Raw genomic sequence first — 20724 nt, 5'->3', positions numbered from 1 at the left:
AATACGCTCCATTTGAGGAGCCTTTTGTGAACACTTTCTGAGGCTGAGGTTGGCTGTGTATTTTTTTTTTTATTCGCCGTGCTGCACTTTCAAAGGAATGTTAATTCACAACCAAGTTCCTGGTTGTTACTGTAAATGCTTCACGTCTTCCTCCTTCTGGCATGACACCTTTAACTGGTTGAACTAGTGAAGTGAGGTAAAGGTCGTTTCCATGTTAATGCGATAAGAAACATACACATAGAATAGAAATAGCTTTTCTACTGTGATTTCTAGTTGTAAATATTAAATCTAGCTCCTTTCGTCCTCTGGGTTTTGATACATTTCCAACTTACTGATTGAAGCATCTTTTTGTTCTGAAAACATTAAACCAACTTCCTTCCCACTACCACATATTTGTATTGAATTCATTGTTTATATGTTTCATTTAGTTTTTAAAAAGTGTATATTTTTGCATAAATGAGCACAGAATAGACTACAGTGAGAACAAGAGAACAAGAGGAAACTACCTGGTATATAATAATAAGAATAAAGATTAAATACCATTAAAATAAAACGCATTAGAAGTTAAGTACAACAAATGGATGACATTAATTCAAGGCTGGTATATACCATTGCTGAAACAATATACTAAATAATAAGACAAGTTTCTTTGATATGTTGACATCTGTTGACTAAACTTGATCGAAATGATTATATTGAAGAAAACACTTTCTTTGTAGTTTGAGTGTCTTTGTTTCAGTTTCTGCTCTGTGCTACATGTTTATACATTAGGTTTATGATGTACTAAAAATGAAATGGTAATCATTAACTTTATTTGTTTGAGCATCTAGTGTGTAGGGTTTCGTGACAGCTCATGACACTCAGGAACACAGTAAGAGGGTTCATTTAAATGCTTGCTTGTTGCTCAATGATGCATGCATTTAGGTTTGTTTGGTAACAGCCGCTTTCTTAACTCCGTCCTGAATAGGACATTTGATAACGTTTTAATCTCCTTCCTTACCGTATCTCTGACCCTGGAAACTGAATCTGAGAGAAACAAAACCTGCAACATGACCTGAGCCACGAGCAAAGGCAGAGGCGGGACATCTTCCAGGTGCAAGATAGTCCAAGAATCTGAGAGCTCCAAAAATCTACAGCATGTGAATGAATTAAATTACCTCTACTGGACTCATATTTAATCTTCAACTTTAACACAAATGAGGAGTTTGAACAATTGAGGTTGCGAGGAAACTAGGCGCGTGTCGCCTTTCCTTTATTCAAGTAACAAATATGTAACTGGCAGGAAATCAAGTCGCTTCAGAGATCTAATCTGTGCCATCAATCACGTCCATGTACCTGCACACACCCTGCAAAGAATGTTTTCACAGAAATTTGAGTGACTGCTGGTGGCTTAATCTAGCAAAATAATCTGGCAGCCTCAGTGAGCACCATTTCCTTTGACCCTTTGACTTTTGTGTGATATACAATTACTTTTTATGTCTTTTCATGACATACATCTTTATAACAATTTTTGAAATATATACTATGACTGTCACAGCTCTGCCACTTCTATCTAGTTTTTTCCACCTTTCACTCACCCAATCAGTTCATTCAGTGCACCTGCCAGTCACACTCACCTCATCAGCTCATTACTCTCACCTGCTCACTCTGCCTCCTTCACTATTTAAACGCCTGCCTCACACTGCCTCACTGCCAGATCATTCTCTGCTTTCATGCAATACTTTCCCGCATACATCCATGGACTGATTCCCTGTTGCCGAGCCTGCCTGTTTCGGACAACCTCGCCTTGCCTCTGCCCTGGTAACTCGCTCAGCCTTCTGTCCTTGACCACGAGAATCCTGTCGCTGTTTTCCTGGGAATATTCTTCCTGTGGTGTGTGTTGAAGAAATTAAAGAATTCAAGTCAAACTATTCCTGGTATTGTCGTACTGCTCCTGGGTCCTTACTACACCTGTAACAATGACATTTTAATGATCACGCCATATAGTGGGAATTCTGTAACGCTCATTAATTGCAGCAGACAACAAACCAACATTCACCCCATCCTGGTCCATGTTAATCTGGTGTTATCCTGTCTGCTGCTGTGTCAGTAAAAAATATGTGTTTAGATGGTCTTTGCAAAGTTAAGAGGAAACCGCTGCTGTGTTGAAACGGTTTTCTTTAAGGCAAAAAACTGTGAATAAAGGTTTCTGCAAAGAGCAGATAAAACGCCTTCCTGTCTTGTTTAAGGAAGTGTCCAAGGCAAGATGATGACGTGCCTTTTCTTTGTCTCCATTGTGTGTCCTTGCCAGCTCAGCTGAAAGGAACAGGAAGCTGTTTTGAGCATAAATGACCATGCATTATGACTGGTTGTTCAGAGCATTTCTCACAGATAACAGCGATGTTTCTGTTAGACTGTTCTCTCTGTCTACGGACAAATAAATTATCATGGCAACTTTGTTCATTTGTCAGACTCTGTCTTATTTGATATTGACTAAAAATCCTCCACTTTCTTCTCCCGACTAGTCTTAGGAATTTTCCACAACACTGCTTTGTGATAAATTATCCTCCCTTCCCCCTCCAAAACCAAGAGAAAATAGTTTAATGTGGTCGTAACAGTAGTAAATTATGGGAATTGTGTTCTTTTTTTTTTTTTACTGCAACACTCTTGCTTCATTGATACACTGATTTGCCGACTAGCATTTTCATTCTTGGATGAAATTAGTTTGAACAATTTATCACCCTCGCTTTCTATATTTCTGGTATTATTAAAGTATTAGTGCAGATTTCTATTCCCTTTCGGATCATAACATAACCCGGTCATTGTTGATTCAATTGTTAAGTGATGCTGGCAGCTTGCAGCAACCACACAACCTTCTAAGGACAACAGAAAATGAGATCCACACTCCATGCATTGAGAAACTTTATATTTTCAACCTTCATTATACATGATTGGTTACTTCTTATATGATAGATGATTAGAACCCCAACAAAGAAACTAAGGATACACTCGATAAACTTCTTATATAGTGAAAACAACAAAAGTCAAGTGATTTCAGCTTCAGCATGCTGCACATCTACAGTTATAAAGCAGGATTACTTCAATTTTCAGCAGACCACAAAAACAGAACACAAGGAAAAGGCCTCTCTAATAGAAACACAATCTAAAAGCAAATGTATGTTGAGTGATTGTTAGAATATGGATCATCTTTGAACGCCCTACACCAGAGTTTTGGCTGTCAGCAAACTGACTAGCAGGGTCACCAGTGAGGCCAACTGGCCTGAGGCACTGCTCGGATTCACCCTTCTGGCTGTAAGAGAAGAATTAAAGTTTAGAGTACATCAAATGTATGCATCAAGATTAGTGTTATCAAAAGAGCAAAAGTCATGAGGAGATAAGAGGGTTTTACCTTTCCGATTGAGCGGCATGGTAAGTGGTCCTATTGAGATGCCCGTCATGGCATGCTGGGATACGTCCCTTGCAACTCGGTTGTGGTGGCCTGGGTAGCAGTGCTGCATGAAAACAACATTAGGGGTTTCTGTTAACGCACCTTTTGATAATCTATCCAAACTCATTACGAACGCACACAAACACAGTAGCACTTACAGCAGTGCAGTTGTTGTGTCTCAGAAGACACAGGTGGACCTGGCAGTGCAGGTAGATGGATGAAAAGTTGTTAAAGGTGAACATCTTGAAGGAGAATCGGGCCACCGTGGAGATGCCGTTCGCAACCAGCTCTACTGTACCATCTGCTGGGTTCGGACACCTGGAGGGAGATAGAGGTTACAATGTTACCAGCTGGACTATAAAATAAACAGGGTTAAGTTGTGAAAGTGAGGAAGGGTGGAGCGAGTGAAGAGAGGCCCTTCAAGAGTAAATCATTTTCTGGGTAATCAAGAACCAGTGATCAGAATGCTAAACTACATGAAGTTGCAATAGCTTGTTTACTCTTCATGTATGAGATCCCAGCGGACAGGGTAGCTGGCGTCGTTGACTGGCGTGGCCCAGCAAGAGTCCATAATGGTGGAGATCTGCCTTGCATCGACTCCTTCTGTCCGAATCTCCACATATAGCCTCTGGTCAACTATCATTTCTATGTTCCTGCCACTGGCCAGGGGATAGCGGAAGCCAGCGTCCTGGTAGGGGATCATTCTCGTAAGATACTGTCCATGGCCTGATGGAAGCTTCTTTCTCACAATGCTGCAAAAAAACAACAAAGAAGTTGATTGCACTTGAGAAGGACCAATTCACTGGCTTGCTCTTGGTAACAACGTCTTGTTGACAATCTTTGACACATTCACATTTACAGAACAGGGACAGTTTTTTTTCTTTTCTTTTAACTTTTCTTCGTATTGTTGGTTGAAATGGCAAGTTTATTGATTGCATTGGGTGCAGAATGTGGGTAGTGGAGAAATTACACAACATTTATGACAACAAAGGGCTAAATTATAACTAACTATTTTCAGTCTTTGTCATCATCGAGCATCACTGTCGCAGAAGATAAATACTCAAAAAAGGTTTGAGGTGCAGATGTAGCACTGTTTAATATATGGTCCTGTTATTTAAAAGATAAATATTTTAACATATGTCATGACGTATCACTATGGACATATGTTCACCATAAGAAGGATTGTGGTAATTGTATTCAGTTAGCATAAAACATGTAAAGTAGATGGTGTTGTTATTGTTACCTCTCTACAGGGTTGATGCCCACATCCATAGACAGGGCCTGGGTCAGATGGTATTCACAGCAGAAACGCAAATGAATGTTCCTCTTGCGGCTGATTATCCCTCCATGAGGGTCCACGTCACCCTGGATGGTGTTCTCATAGATAAAATGGGTTCCATTGCTCTTAAAATTTAAATGACAAAATGGTAAACTTCAGTAAGTTGCTTGTACTTGTAATATGTCTGATGGAGCACATTAATGTCTAAAATGGACTGTACCCTGAGAGCTGTGCCACACAGCTGGTCGTCATTGTTAAAGCGGAACACCAGTCGTCCGTCCTGGAGAGTCCCATTGCAGGAGTCATCTCGGAGGTGGAGGGCGCTGGAGTGGAAGCCAGCTTCAAACAGCTGGCAGCGCGACACAGACATGGTGCCTGAACTACTGGAACAATTGATGGACGAGTCTACGTATATGAGAGAGAGCTTTAAAAACAATCTGCAGTGTTTGTAGCTAATCTCATAGTTAAAGCTGCACTCATCAATATTTTCCTGTATTAAATAACTACTATATGTAATTTGAAATGTGTTGCTCATAGTGACAAACCCACTGAGTTGTGACTCACAGATATTGTAACAATCCTAATGGTTTATATTGACCATTTAAATCATTTTAACGCTGTTTCCATGAAATCATGTTTCGTCTCTCATTTTGGCATTGTGCACGGTTCACAATACTGCAATACCCATTCAGATTGGCTGAATTCATTTAAAATTGACGCAGAATTTAAAAGTGAATTGGTTTAAGTTGCAGATTGCACTTTTTTCAAGACCGTAATCTTTAGCTTCCACATGCCGTCAGTCGTGCACAAACAGAGTTCTAAGCTCTGGGATTGGATATTATGGCAAGATAACGATGATAAACCGACACCTGAGTGGATATTATTGTTCCGTGGTCTTACGTTGGCGTATATTTCACAAACAATAAAATTGTACTGTGAAGCAATTTCTACTTCTCATCTTACACATATCACATCCGGAATCTTTAAAACAAAGCAGTGTTTTAAATGGAGCTGCCCTCACCGTAGCTCTCATTGTTGGGCCGATGGTGATGTTCATCACAGAAGCAGCCGTGTACACCGCGCTTCTCACCACACCACTCATACTCTGTGCAGTCCAGCTGTTCGCAGGGGTCTGACTCAGCTATGGAGATTGTGGGGAAAGGATGAGACAAAGAGTGACGAAACAAGTAAAAAACTACCTTTTTCCACAGGTAGGACAAATGCTAAAGTTCTGTTAAACTAAGGATTATATCTCTCCTTCATTATTTTGTCTGTTCATTAGCCCAGTGTAAACTTACCACACAGCAAAGCAGAGCGCCACTCAGGGATGTTTAACCCCAAGACAGAGCAGGTGCTCTCGTAGGCGGAGACTGCAGAACACAGCATGCCATTGGCTGGAGTGGAGAGGCAGAGGTCATAGACACAGGAACTGAAAAATGGCTGTGGATCAGAGTGCAGGTGACATGCACTGAATGGACCGCTACTGTTGGTGATGACACTACAGTGCTCAGAGTATTCTTCCATATAGGGACAGTCATCCAATCCATCATCACTCCTTCCATCAGTGGATCCACATCTAGAAAATAGATGATTTGACTTTGTTTATTTTGACATATTTTTCCATCATATGTCTATTGTTGTGTCTTTATGTCGTGAAGGATTGTTAACCCTGCAAGTTATTTTCATAACATCTCACCCTGGTTGGCTTGTGGAGGATTTCCAGCTGTGTCCAAAGTGATTGTCATTTTGTGCCAAAGTGCCATTGGGCAAGACTTTGTCATCTGAACGATCCCTGTTGAAGTTTCCACACATGCCTGTGACTCTATTTTGATGGTATTGGGCCAGTCTGACCAGTAAAGTGCTTCGGCCGTCAAAGTGAACTTTCAAGTCAATGGCGTCGACCACGATGTAGCTTCCCTGTCTTACTACCTGAGCTAATGTTCCCACAGTGGTGGGAAGAGACACCTCACTTCCATTTACCTGGAAGGAAGAGAGATCAGAGAGAGACGGACAAGAAGGGAGGAGGCACTTGTTAGTAATTATATTTACAATACAGAGATACAGAAAGCTGTTCATCTTGCAAGTAATGAAGAGCTTACCTTTACTCTTTTGTTGGGTCCAATCCTGACATGCACACTCTCTAGTTGATTTGAGAGGTATACATCCACTGCTGACACAAACGACACACGGTTGTTGCCACGGTGATTATTGGTGGCTACTACCTGAAAGTGTTTCTCATTGATGCCGGAGTTCACACTCTCAGTAATGATGTAAGAGCATGTGCCCTGGAAATGGGCCAGTGCCCCATCATAGGTGATGTAGTGTGGATCACCCGTAACAGTGCAAGTAGACATCTCATCTAAACAGCCCAGCTGGCCATTTATGATGGTGCACTCTTGTGTAGAAGTGCAAGATGCAGCAGAACAGCGCAGGTCATTGGGAGCATGGCATTCACACCGCTGGGAGCAACCCTCTGTCCAGAAGGATTCACCAGCCTGTAACATGTGAGAAAAACAGATGCAATAAAAATGATAATGTGCTACAACTACAGTTGGTCAAGGTACAATATGACAGTTGTGACACAATATATGTAGCACAATAAAGTAGAAAATAATTGGTTCTCTGTCAACAGTATTTCTAAATGTCTTGTTACTTGATCATTTTAGGCAAATGAGGATCGCTTTTTATTGAGCACACTGATGCTGGCTGATTAAAAAAGGAGACAAAAGGATTCTGATATCTGTGATATAAGAGAGTTGCTTGACCAAAGTGAAATGATTATGTGCAAATAAATCACAGAGACTGTCAGATGAATTATTCGGGCACAGTGATACAAATCTGGTTTCTTATCCATTTAGAGCTATATGACTTACATTATAGTAGAACCCGTCATATTGGCAGCCACAGCTTTCCACGGGGACACATCTTGTCCCACTCCTGAGAAAACCTTCATTACAGAAACATCCCTCAGAGCAGACCTGCTCACAGATGGCATCAACGCTGCTGGCACAGATGTGACCACAGTCGGTACCACACAGCTCATAATGGCTGTTGGCGGGACAGTCAAGTCCTTCATGAGAGAGGAATTAAATGATGCATGTCAGATGGTTGAAAATGATTCAGTAAATTAACATAGCCTACACGTAGATGCAGTAGGTCGAGACTTCTTTGATTGTTTCCTCGGCTGTTTAAATAGTGGATAAACAACACATTGACTCGTTGACTTACTGCAGGTGGTGTTCTGTCTCCAAGGGTAGATTCGAACATTAGCAGACTGACAGGCAGTGACATACGTCTGAATGGCTCTGCACAGAAGATCTTGGCCTTCACTTCCCGACACACAAACATCAAACACGCAGTCCCTGAAATATGGCGCTGGGTTCACCTCCTCATGGCAGAAGCTTAAGGGGCCGTCAGATGCCTGAATCACCTGACATTGGGCTCTAGCAGGTAGCTCATTGTTGCATTGTGGGCAGGAGGAGCCACACCCATCACTGCAGGTGTAGTTGCTTGCCACTTTCCAGGCTGTCCCAAACTCCTGTGGAGTGGTAACCATCATTCCAGATGGGGTGTGGAAGTCATCATTTGGATTTCCATTGAAGTTTCCACAAAGTCCACATGTTTTTTGTCTGTAATGAAGACAATAATTAAATACACACAGAGTCAAAAATATGTTTATACATTGAAGCTACATGATTTAAACATTTGTAATAAAATATCTTTCAGAATGTAAACTAAAGCATTCAAACATGGGCTGCAGTAAATGGCAGTTACCTGTAACTTGGAGGTACAGAGACAGACACTGTACTATATCCATCGTACATGACCCTCAGGCCAAACTCAGCACTGACATATGTGCGAAATCCACTTGCATAGATTGCAAGACTTCCATTCAGGAGAATAGGTAAGCTTTTAGTTACTCCGTTCACCTTTAACAATGTACAAAGAAAATTGGATTAACAATCATAGATTTGTATTTTTGTTGCAACTATATGGTGCTTTTAAAAATGATAGTTGCAAACCCAGCATAGATTAAATATAGAGGGAAGGTCAGGAGAAAGAATATCTCTAACTATTCAGAATTTGTGTAACTCACCTGTACCACACCACTGCTCTCCCTCGACATGTGCACTCCATAGCCCCCGACATTCACAAAAACTTCTGCTGTGATTGAAACTGGCCGCCCTCTCCACGGCTCATTCTTAGCTTCCACAGAAAATTGGTGAAGCCCATGAGTGGCATTACAAAGGGTCGCCAAAACATAGCGGCAGGTTCCCTGGAAGTCATAGGCCTTGCGATCAAAGGTGAGGTAGTGGGGGTCACCAGAGGCAGAGCAGGTGCCATGAGGGTTGGGATGGCAGCCAAACTCACCCGCCACCACACGGCAGGACTCCTGGGGACCACAGGCGTTGGAGATACAGTGGACTGCCCCAGTAGTGCCATTACAGGAACACAAGCTCTGACATTCCTCACCATCCCAGAATCGCTCTCCTCCTCGCCGATAGCGTCCTTGGTGATGGCATCCGCAGGCTGTAGGTCGCACACACTGGTTGCCATTAAGGATAAAACCATCATCACACTGGCACCCATCCTGACACACAGTGTCACAGACGAAAGGGAAAGAGAGGCTGGGGCAGGTGGAAGGACAAGAACTTCCACAGACTTCATGATGGCTGTTTTGGGGGCAGGTTTGCTCTAGAGACGAAGACAAAATCAATTAATTTCGCAAAGTCATTTACATTATATCAAAACAACCTACACCAAAAGGGGGCACAGTGCTTACCACAGTGAGTTGCATTCCTCCAGCGTCCAAGGGCAAAGCCCTGCTGTTGACACATCAGTGCATAATCTCGTAGGACCTCACATAGTGCTGATGCTGGATCTCTAGAGGCTCTAAGGATCCCCACACATGCATTCACATGCTGCTGGGAGTCCTCCATGGCCACGCATTGGGCAAACGGCCCACGTGGTGAGCCAAGAATGCCACAGTACTCACGGGAATTGTTATGTGTTGTAGAGTCATGATTTACACTTTCCACACATTGTGCAGCGAGAGAGCCGTCCCGCCAACTGTCCCCAAAGTCCTGAGGGCTGGTGACCAGAATGCCGTTGGGTGTGCGGAAGTCGTCACGTGGCTGGCCATTGTAATTACCACAGAGTCCACCTAATGAACCGTTGTAGATACCAGGTGCAGTGACACGCACAAAGTGAGGCCAAACTGTCTGCACAGTTACACCAAAGGAAGTGCGAATGATGATACTGTGAATGCTGCTCTGGTAGATTTGGATTCGGTTGGATGCCGAGCTGAATGGTAGTCTTATCCGCTGACCGTCAACCTAAAGGGCCATTTGAACAGTAGATCAAATTACTTTGTAGTTCACAAGATTTAAACAAAGGTATGTGCTGTTAAATATTCAGAAGAAACGATTAAATCATTAAAGAACCTAAAACAGTTGTAATAATATTCATATTACTAAACTTTCTCACGTCAGCAATCCTTTTGTCAAATTTGTCTTCATTAGAGTTCAGATGCCTAACTTTTAAAATGTTGGATGTAACACATCGGAATCTGTCTTGTCAAAAAAGTTCCAATCACTTACCTCTACTCTGCTGATCGCCATCTCAATAGACACGTGTGTTCCCTCTGCCTCAAACTTTAGCAACCTGGAAAAACCCTGCTGGCCTCTGGGCAGTTTTTCTGCTGTCACCACAAAATGTGGGAAACTAGACAATCCCATTACTTTGGCAAGGGTCAATCGACACGCCCCAGGATACAGGTATGTCAAACCATCAAACGTTTGATATGACACTGGGCCTTTTATCCAGCATGTTCCATAGCTGTTAGGTCTGCATCCTCTTTCTCCCTCCTCCACACGGCATGATTCAAGTGGACCACAACCATGGGAACGGCAAGTCATGGAGCCATAACTGCAGCTACAACGTCTCCCACAGTCGTTGTCTAGTATTACAGTTTCTCCAGAGCGGTAGTAGCGACCCTCAAAGCTGCAGCCACACTCAGCATGAGGGATGCAGACCCCACCACTAAGTATGTAGCCTGAATTGCAGATGCAGCTCTCCTGGACAGGAAGAGGGCAGTCGAAGGTAGAATTGGGGCTGACACAGGTAGCTGGACATGCTGTGCCTCGCGGCTCAAAGTGGCTGTTTGCTGGGCATTGGATTTCTAGACAAAAGAAAACAAGATGTATCTTGACATCATGACAGCCCAAGGATTATATGAAATAATGTTTTTGACTGACAGACATACCACAGAAGCCTTGCCTCCTCCAGCTTGGCAGCTGTACACCATTCTGTTGACACCGACTTGCATACACATTTAGGGCTTGGCACAGAATGGGTTGATATCCTTCTCCTACACACAGATCATACACACAGCTTTGCAAAAAGGTCTGTGGGGGAAGTTGTTGATGGCAAGCGGCAAAAGGTCCAGAAGTGCTCTGGAGGATACCACAATGAGCAGTATTGCTGTATAAAGCTGTCTGAGCCTCAGTACAGGCAGCACAGCTCAGACCTCCACACTGTGCCTCACAACCAGGCTCATTGTCTCCCAATGCTTTCCAGCTGTTGGCAAAATCCACATCAGAGCTGACAACTTGTCCTTGGCGGGTTTGAAAGTCATCCCTGTGATCATTGTTGAAGTTTCCACACAGGCCACATGTTGCATTCTGGTAAGTGTAGGGCACCCTGATCCGAACATAATGATTTGTGTCATAAGACACCTCCAAGCCAAAGTCAGTACTGACGATCACAGAAAAACCTGACTCGTAAACCTGGACCGTGCCATTGTTGAGAGAGAATGGAGTGTCTGCGAAGATGCCATTAACCTGTAAACACACCAACAAGCAAAGACATAGTTGTAAAAATATGAACAAAATTAATATATCACAGTAAGTGGAGACTTATTTCTTAATACCAACCTTAACTGCACCACGACGTCCCTTGACAAGCTCAATGGTTTCATTATAGACAAACACTTTGACCAGTCGTGTCCAGGAAACACGAGTGCTGCCCCGATGCTCGTTCTTGCCCTCTACTCTATAGTAGGGCAACCCACGACCACATTGCTCAGAGAGAACATAAGTGCAGGTGCCTTGGAAGTGAAACACTGTGTTATCGAAGGTATAGTAATGTGGATCACCACTAATGGTGCAGGTGCCTCTCCGCACCGTCTGGCAGCTGAACTGAAAGGCAGTAGGTTGGCAGATTTGGGAAAAGGAGCAGCGTTGGTTGTGACACTGCAGGCCTGCTGAGGTGCAGGTGCACTTCTGTGCACAGGTACTGTCACTCCAGAATGAGTCACCAAGCTGCACGGATTCATCTTCAGAAGAAAGAAAGGAAAAGTTCACTTCACGGAATAGAGTGAAACGAGTCGACACGATTACTTTTGCATTATCAGACATTCGACTTGAATTCTTTGTGGACAATGTTGCCTTTGTTTTCATAATAAACAGTAGAACGGTGACAAAAATTAGGGGATAAAGAAGAGGATGCCTTGCAAGAAAAGTCGCCAGCCGCCTTCAACTTGAGACATTACATTGTCGTGGTCAGCGCTTGCCTTTTGAGAACTACTTTGGCATGAAATGAAAAAACTTAACTTGCAATTCAATTATATGTCACCATATTGTAATGTAATAGCAGTATGTACATTATACTCAGCTGTCTGCAGCAAAATACATTGTTTATTTCGTTCAACAAACACTTAATACATATCTCCATGGAGTGGTGAACACATATCCACATTACTGTAAAGAACTATATGGTGACCACCCTCTGGTTCTGATCTTACCATTGTAAGTACAGCCTCCTGATCCATGGTCTGTCCGGAAAGCCCAGCGACCGGGCACATTGACATTGCTGCTCAGGCGGAAATTTGAGTTACTGCCTGATGCATTGTTAGAGAATGATCCAGGGATGGTGAAATGGTGAGTGGAGTTCACTGTGTCATATCCAGCCTGGAAATACATGTCACATAAATACAAGTAGTTTTATTTTTTGTTTTTGCACATCTGCATTCAGGTTTAAGTAAGTCATGGCCACTTTTACATTGTAAGTCACATATCATTGTAATGCCTCTCACCTGTATATTTTGGTTTGTTGAGGCTATTATCCCATAATTCATCAGCACAAATGAGTACTGGCCACCAGAGATCAAGACTGCTTGAACTGTTGTTTGCTGACAAAAAATTACTTGTGGTTATTATCGTAAATATATGTTGTAATAGGTCAAATACACGTCATGTGTTTCCTCATTTAGAACAAGATAACTTACTGTTCCAGTGGTGGGATAGTAGGCCACCTCATACCATGTTGCAACAAAGACCCAGTTGGCATTGAAACTCAATCCTGGGAAGTAACGATTAATGTCTCGCGTAGCTTGGTGGAGGATGCTGCCACTGGTGTATTGGTTGTAGTAGACCTGACCATTCGCTCTGTTGTCTAAATCTGTCCAGAGTGGAGCAATGACGTCCCTGGATCCATGCAGTGGAAACCTTTGAGGGGTGTAACTTCCCCAACGTGAGTTAAAGGTCAGATGTCCATTGTGGTTCACCTGGAAACAAGTCAACCAGTTCTTACTAACGAAGAATTAGTAACAATATATGTTTCAGTTGAAGTCAAATATAAAGTAGCATTAGTTTAATAGCATAGTGCATTTTTTTTACTTCTCCAATTTATTCATTAGCTCCATTCATTTATTTGTTGCACATTTACAACACAGTTCTTGTGATTTGCTAACCAGATTCCTCCACAAAACATAACATATGGATTTTGTATTTGCTAATATTATATTTACATACATAAATCTGATTATGCGACCGTCCGAAATACAGAAATGGTTGTTGCAGGCGAATGGTAGGAGAACTTCCATCATCTTCGGCAGTGCTTCTTGTTCCGGTAATTGGGTAGAGGGGTCCTAGAAAGAACAACAGATATCACATTTTTAAGAAGCGATGGAATGTCCATCCATGGTGTTTTTTTGTACATTTCTAGATCACCACACCTATCATACCAATGTTTGATACAAAATATGCTTTTTGTGTTATTTGTGTTTTTGTGGACTCTTTTAATCTAATATTCTGACCAACCAAAATAAACCTTTTTCCCAGCAGCCATTATGGCATGTAACAGCAGGAACAGAACATTTGTCAATGAAAACATTAGAAAAGACAGAATTCTCTCAAAGGCTCACTGGCTTTGCTTTCTGGGACAGTCAAAATTACTTTTGTCAAAAAGTTCTAATTTAAAAAGCAATGTAACACCACCTGAAGATCTTGTTTTCTACACCATAAAATCACCGTTGGGCATAGTTGCAGGTGCAGCAAAGTAATCTTTGTACCACATACCAAGTGCAACCAGAGGGTGGCGGTGAAACTCCACCTTTCAACCTTGTATTCATAACTTGTTAACTTGTAAATTAAAACAAAGCAAAGCAATGCCTTGGGTGTGGTACCTCTGCAACCTCCACACTGGCATAGGATGTAAATTGTGTAAGTATGTCTATATAACAATCATAACCAGCAGTATTAGCTGCAATTCAGGGGAAATGGGTATAATCTTGAAGTAATAACTCGAGCAACTGTATGACTGACATTTTAATAGCATGAACAAATTACTAAGAGATTATCTAAACTCCAATTCACCTGCCGTGTGAGGAGTCACCGTACCTATGAAAACAAACATATTTAATTGGATAAAAATCTGTCTGCTTTGCTCACATCAAAAACAAATTCAGTTAGTGAATTTAGGTAAATACAACAAAAATAAAAATGTATTTAATTGATACATCAGCCTGGTATTTGTAACTTATTAACTTGTAGATTAAAGCAAAGCAAAGCAATGCCTTGGGTGTGGTACCTCTGCAACCTCCACACTGGCAGAGGATATAAATTGTGTATTTTGTATCTATGTATGTCTATAGATATATATATATATATATGTACAACAATTATAAACCGCAGTATTAGCTGCAATCCAGGGGAAATGTGTATAATCTTGAAGTAATAACTAGAGCAACTGTATGACTGACATTTTAATAGCATGAACAAATTACGAAGAGATTATCTAAACTTCAATTCACCTGTTGTCTGAGGAGTCACTGTACCTATGAAAACAAACACATAGATATAATTGGATAACAATCAGTCTGTTCTGCTAACATCAAGTCTGTTAGTGAATTTACTGAAATACAACAAAACTAAAAATGTATTTAATTGAAACGGACTGAATTTCATACTTACTTATCAATCCCAAAAGCAGCACAGGCAACATGATTAGATGTGCCATTCTCCAAAGCCACAAATATAAACCTGCCGACCAAATGTATTTAATTAAATTCCAAAAAAACCAACAACTAGAAAGCACTCAGAGACTGCATACCCAAACCAAGGATGCATAGGCATGGACCTTAAATGTGTTATATGGTTTCATAATCGCAAAAGATGTTTGGAGATTTAAATTCCTATTGATCAAGATATACATTAAAATGCCCATTCTACACAAAATTGTCATACATGTGCAGACTTTTTTTAAATATTAATTGACTGCAACTGCAAAAGTTTCTGAAAGTTTCAGAAAAAATGGCACAAAAGTTAAAAAAGACATATCTTACAAAGTTAAGAAATTCTGGAGTTTTAAATATATATATATATATATATATATATATAAATATATATATATAAATATATATATATATGTGTGTGTGTGTGTGTGTGTGTGTAAAATGCTAACAATATCAACCAGGCAGTTTAAAATGAATAACTTATTTTAAAATCAAATCAATGAATTACCTGTTCGCATGTGCTTCTTTGGCTCCTATGCATCACGTCTGTGAGGCTGCAGCACTGCAACAAGGCTTTGTACAGTAAAAGTTGGCACAGACCCATAAATGTGTTGTTTCAATGTTTGCATCAATCGAATGAAATTGCTTCGACATAACTAGTGAACCAAACCTCCCATTGTGCATTTATAATAACACAGATTATCAGAATTGGTTCAGCAAGGAAGTTGTTCGAAAGTTATTTTAGTGTCGATGTACTTGCTTCAAAGTACTGTGGCAGCCGGAGGGGCAACCCCAGAGGGGTAGTGATAGAGGGACGATATTGCCTGACATGGAGGCGGAGCCCCCATGTCAGGGAAGGGAAAAGAGCGCCAAACCACCATCAGCCCAACAAGCAACACCTGAGGAGGAGAGACGAGGGAGCGACCACACCCTATCAGAGGAGGAGGAGGGGACTACAAAAGGGCCCAGGCAACAGGAAACCGGGAGAGAGTAGGAGTGGAAGAAGAAGCAGAAGAAGTAGCTAATCAGAGAAACCCTTGGAGAAGACTGCCTTACCCCTGGATCACCCTGGAACGTCTGACTACCCGCCCGGCTCACGACCCCTGCCTGTACGACTACCCTGCTCCTGCCCGCGCCCTGGACCGTCTGAGGAATACCCGTTGTGCACCGACCCGTGGAATTGGACCCCGACCCTCCCTCTGGAAAGCGGACATTGTGTTCTTGAGTGTCTATCCTACCTCTTTCCCCTCTCTACCTTCAGTAAAAACCTCACTTGAACCGTTTATCTGCCGACTGGTTGTGTTTATTGGTCAGTGTTGTCGTGAAACCCCCTGTCCACCCCGGGGGCTGTCACAACTTGGTGGAGAATGTGGGCACAACCCGGTTCTGGCAACGCTGACCGATAGACCAACCGACCCAGTAAGCATGGCCACCCCGGTGCCATTTCAAGAGCTGCTAGCGGGGCTAATCGCTAGCAACCAAGAAACCCAAAAGCGCCACGAACAAGCCATGCAAATACAAATGCAAATCCTCCAATCCCAGCAGCAACAACAATACCAACAGCAAAGCCAAATGGAGAAATATATGGAATTGCAAACAGAACGCGCGGAGGCCATGCAAAGCGAAATCCAGGGCATGTTACAAAACCAACAGGAGCAACATACCGTGGAGAAAGCCAATCCAGCGCGCTTCCTGCTCAAACAAACGGCAGCGGACGATGTTGAAGTTTTTTTCCAAATATTCCAGACAACGGCACTCCGCGAGAAATGGCCAGAAGATCACTGGGCAGAGTTAATAGCCCCCTTTTTGATCAATGAAACGCAAGTAACGTATCAGGACTTAGAGCGCGCTGGAAAAGTTGACTTCCGGGTTTTGAAAGCGGAAGCGTTACAGCGATGCGGGGTCACGCTGTTCTTAAAGGCCCAACGATTTCATGACTGGTCATATGACGCCTCACTTTCTCCGCGAGCCCAGATGCATGAGATCAAAAGGATTACGACGGCCTGGCTACACGCAGAGCCAACCGAGGTGTCGCCCACCGATCGCGTGGTCATGGACAAATACATCAGATCACTCCCGTATGAGGCAAAAAAATTGGCAGGCCAGAGAAACCCCCGAAACATCGAGGACCTGGTGGAAATAATGGAGGGTTACCAAGCCGCACAAGCTTTAGTGCGTGGGGGAAGAAACCAGACATTAGAGGGGCACACCCGCAAAGAAAAAATTAAAAAGGAGGAAAATAAATATGTGTCTCCCTCCTTCCCCCCAGGCTTTCCCCGACGTCGGCCGGCGTTTGGACAGGAAGAGAGGAGGTGCTACCACTGCGGCGAGATCGGGCACATCGCCTGGGAATGCCCTCACCGCCAGGACGCGCCCATGCCCACGGCCAGTGAGGGGAGTCGCCCATGCGGCTTGATTACAGGATGCTGGGCCACTCACGAGGACCACATGCCCCTCACCCCTGTCAAAGTCAACGGCCGCGACGCCTCAGCGATGGTGGACTCCGGGAGCGCCATTACATTGGTGAGACCCACGTATGCTCAGTACCCGCTCCTAACAGGCACCCGAGCGGTCACGTGCATCCATGGGGAGACCCGCGAATACCCCACCACCGCCCTAGAGATCTACACGACGAGGGGTAGATACATCGGCACTGCAGGAGTCGTGGAAGGACTCCCCGTAGAGGTGCTCGTCGGCCGAGACCTGCCCGTGTTCCAGGAGCTTTGGCGCAGCCTGGTGGTGAAACAAGGTACGACCCCTCCCCGAAAGTACAAAAAGAAAGCCATCTGTGGGCTGGGGGAGGAGATCTCCACCTCTCCCCTATCGGAAGGAGTCGCCAGTGCCGTGGCCCGGGCGTTGGTGGAGGCCACCCATCCCAACCCCGATGACGTCTATGCCACAGCCATCGAGAACGACGGACCCTCCAGCCCCAGTGAGCCCGAAGGAGAGGCGCCGCCCATCCCCGAGGAAGCAGATACCCCCTCCCTCGACGAAGAGGAGCTGGCCGGGCTGTTTCCCCAGGACCCGGAGGAGCCCATCTTACCCGGGCCCCTCACAGGGAGGTTTGGGACGGCCCAGTTGGAGGACCCCAACCTAGCCAACGCCCTTCGGCAGGTGGCCGCCGTAGACGGACGACCACTGGACGGGGTAAGAGACCTCCCTCCCACACATTTCGCCATATATAACGGGCTCCTATACCAGGTAGTAATGAGGGACGGGGCCCCCCTCAGGTTGTTACTGGTGCCACGTCCTTTTATACCCTCTGTCCTACAGTTAGCCCACTCCCATCTCCTAGGTGCCCATCTAGGAGTGGAGAAAACCCTGGAAAGGGTGAGGGCCAGGTTCCACTGGCCCGGAATAAAAAAGGCCGTCGAAGATTACTGCCGGAGCTGCCCCGAATGTCAACAAGTGGCCCCACAACCCCATCACAGAAACCCGCTGGTGCCCCTGCCGATCATCACCGTCCCCTTCAGCAGGATCGGGATGGACCTAGTGGGGCCCCTACCCAAGACCAACAGGGGACACAGGTACATCCTGGTTATTGTTGATTACGCCACCCGGTATCCCGAAGCCATCCCCCTACGCTCCATGGCCACCAAGGGCATAGCCAGGGAGCTTGTGATGTTGTTTTCCAGGGTCGGAATACCGGAGGAGATTCTCACCGACCAAGGGACCCCGTTCATGTCTAGGATCATGAAGGACCTGTGTGGCATGCTGAAGGTGACACAACTGAGGACGTCGGTGTATCACCCCCAAACGGACGGCCTAGTAGAGAGATTCAACCAGACACTGAAAAAAATGCTGAAAAAGACCATGGACCAGGACGGTAAGAATTGGGACCAACTGCTGCCATTCCTTATGTTCTCCATTAGAGAGGTGCCCCAGGCGTCTACAGGATTCTCGCCCTTCGAGCTCCTGTACGGTCGACGACCCCGGGGACTACTCGACCTGGCCAAGGAAGCCTGGGAACACCAACCCTCCCCCTACCGCACCATGGTGGACCACGTCGAGGAGATGAGGGTGAGGATGGCATCACTCTGGCCCATAGTCCGAGAACACATGGCCGAGGCACAGGCGGCCCAAGCCCGCGTGTACAACCGGGGAACACAACCCCGAGTGTTTAACCCAGGGGATCGGGTGTTGGTCCTGGTGCCCACGGCGGAATGTAAGTTTTTAGCCCGATGGAGGGGACCGTATGAAATTATGGAAAGATTGGGGCCGGTAAACTACCGAGTCAGGCAACCAGGTCGAAGGCACCCGACGAAGATCTATCATGTTAACCTTCTCAAGAAATGGGTGAGTAGGGATGCCATGCTCTGTTTCTCTCTCTCTACAACCCCAGGAAAAACGGAGCCAGTCGAGGTACCCGTGGGAGAAGAGTTGACCCCCCGGCAGAAGCAGGACGTCCGGGAAATGGTGGATCGGTTCCGAGACGTGTTCTCCCCGGACCCCGGATACACCACACTGGTGCAACACCGGATAATCACCGAGCCCGGGAAGAAGGTAAAACTAAGGCCGTACCGCATCCCCGAAGCCCGCCGGGGGGCGATAGAGAGAGAGGTACAGAGTATGCTGGAGGCAGACATCATCGAACCCTCGACTAGCGAGTGGTGCAGCCCTATAGTGTTGGTTCCGAAACCAGATGGCTCAGTCAGATTCTGCAATGATTTTAGACAGCTCAACGCCATCTCCAAATTTGACGCCTACCCGATGCCCAGGGTGGACGAAATGATAGAGCGCATCGGGAGGGCCAGATACATAACCACCCTCGACTTGACTAAAGGCTACTGGCAAGTGGCAGTGGCCCCCGAAGACAGGGAAAAAACGGCCTTCACTACTCCCATGGGCCTGTACCACTATAAGAGGCTGCCGTTCGGTCTCCACGGAGCCCCCCCCACGTACCAGAGACTGATGGACCAGGTACTTCGTCCCCATCGAGAATACGCGGCAGCCTATCTGGACGACATCGTCGTACACGGGGAGGAATGGGGGGCTCACCTCCAAAGACTGGAAGCAGTCCTGAAAGCTCTGCGAGGGGCGGGGCTGACAGCCAACCCCAAGAAATGTCGCCTCGGCCTCCGGGAAGCTGACTACCTGGGGTACACCATCGGCCGCGGCTGCGTCAAGCCCCAGGTAGGGAAAGTCGAGGCGATCCGGGAGTGGCCCCGCCCCCGCACAAAGAAACAGGTACGAGCATTTATTGGGCTAGCTAGCTACTACCGACGTTTTGTTCCCCAGTTCTCTGCCCTTGCAGCGCCCCTGACGGACCTAACCAAAAACCGGCTGCCAGATCGGATCGTCTGGACGGCAGAGACCGAGGACGCCTTCGAGAAGCTGAAGGAAGCACTGTGTTCCGAACCAGTGCTGGTGACCCCGGACTTTACCCAACCGTTGGTGGTACAGACGGATGCCTCCGAGACCGGGGTGGGTGCCGTCCTGTCCCAGCTGAGGGATGGAGAGGAGCACCCAATCACATACGTAAGCAGAAAACTATTACCTAGAGAAACAAGATACGCCACGGTCGAGAAGGAATGTTTGGCCATCAAATGGGCTCTGGGGGAATTGAAGTACTATCTGCTGGGACGGCACTTTACCCTGGTCACGGACCACGCCCCCCTGGTATGGATGTCCAGAACGAAAGACAATAACGCCAGGGTCACCCGCTGGTTTTTATCCCTTCAGCCGTATGCTTTCTCTGTTGTCCACAGATCCGGGGCCGCTCAT

General features: G+C 45.2%; 1 protein-coding gene across 1 annotated transcript; it reads right to left on the bottom strand.

Annotated features, from left to right (window-relative positions):
- Positions 1-2956: 2956 nt before the first annotated feature.
- On the bottom strand, positions 2957-14027 carry LOC306794519 (alpha-tectorin-like; the record flags this gene model as incomplete). Its single annotated transcript, XM_079292626.1, has 23 exons — positions 2957-3289; positions 3389-3491; positions 3586-3745; positions 3928-4179; positions 4671-4831; positions 4927-5111; positions 5728-5847; positions 6005-6282; positions 6403-6686; positions 6806-7201; positions 7580-7776; positions 7935-8335; positions 8481-8635; positions 8803-9401; positions 9490-10042; positions 10307-10887; positions 10972-11548; positions 11642-12042; positions 12511-12676; positions 12802-12897; positions 12994-13272; positions 13520-13635; positions 14018-14027. 23 exons carry the CDS (start codon positions 14025-14027, stop codon positions 3198-3200), a joined length of 6162 nt encoding a protein of 2053 aa, XP_079148752.1. The 3' UTR covers positions 2957-3197.
- Positions 14028-20724: the final 6697 nt, after the last annotated feature.

The sequence above is a fragment of the Melanostigma gelatinosum genome, assembly GCF_949748355.1.
Source record: "Melanostigma gelatinosum genome assembly, chromosome: 21".
NCBI classification, from domain to species: Eukaryota; Metazoa; Chordata; class Actinopteri; order Perciformes; family Zoarcidae; genus Melanostigma; species Melanostigma gelatinosum.
The sequence above is the reverse complement of the archived record's forward strand: the minus strand, read 5'-3'. Positions and strand labels throughout refer to the sequence as shown.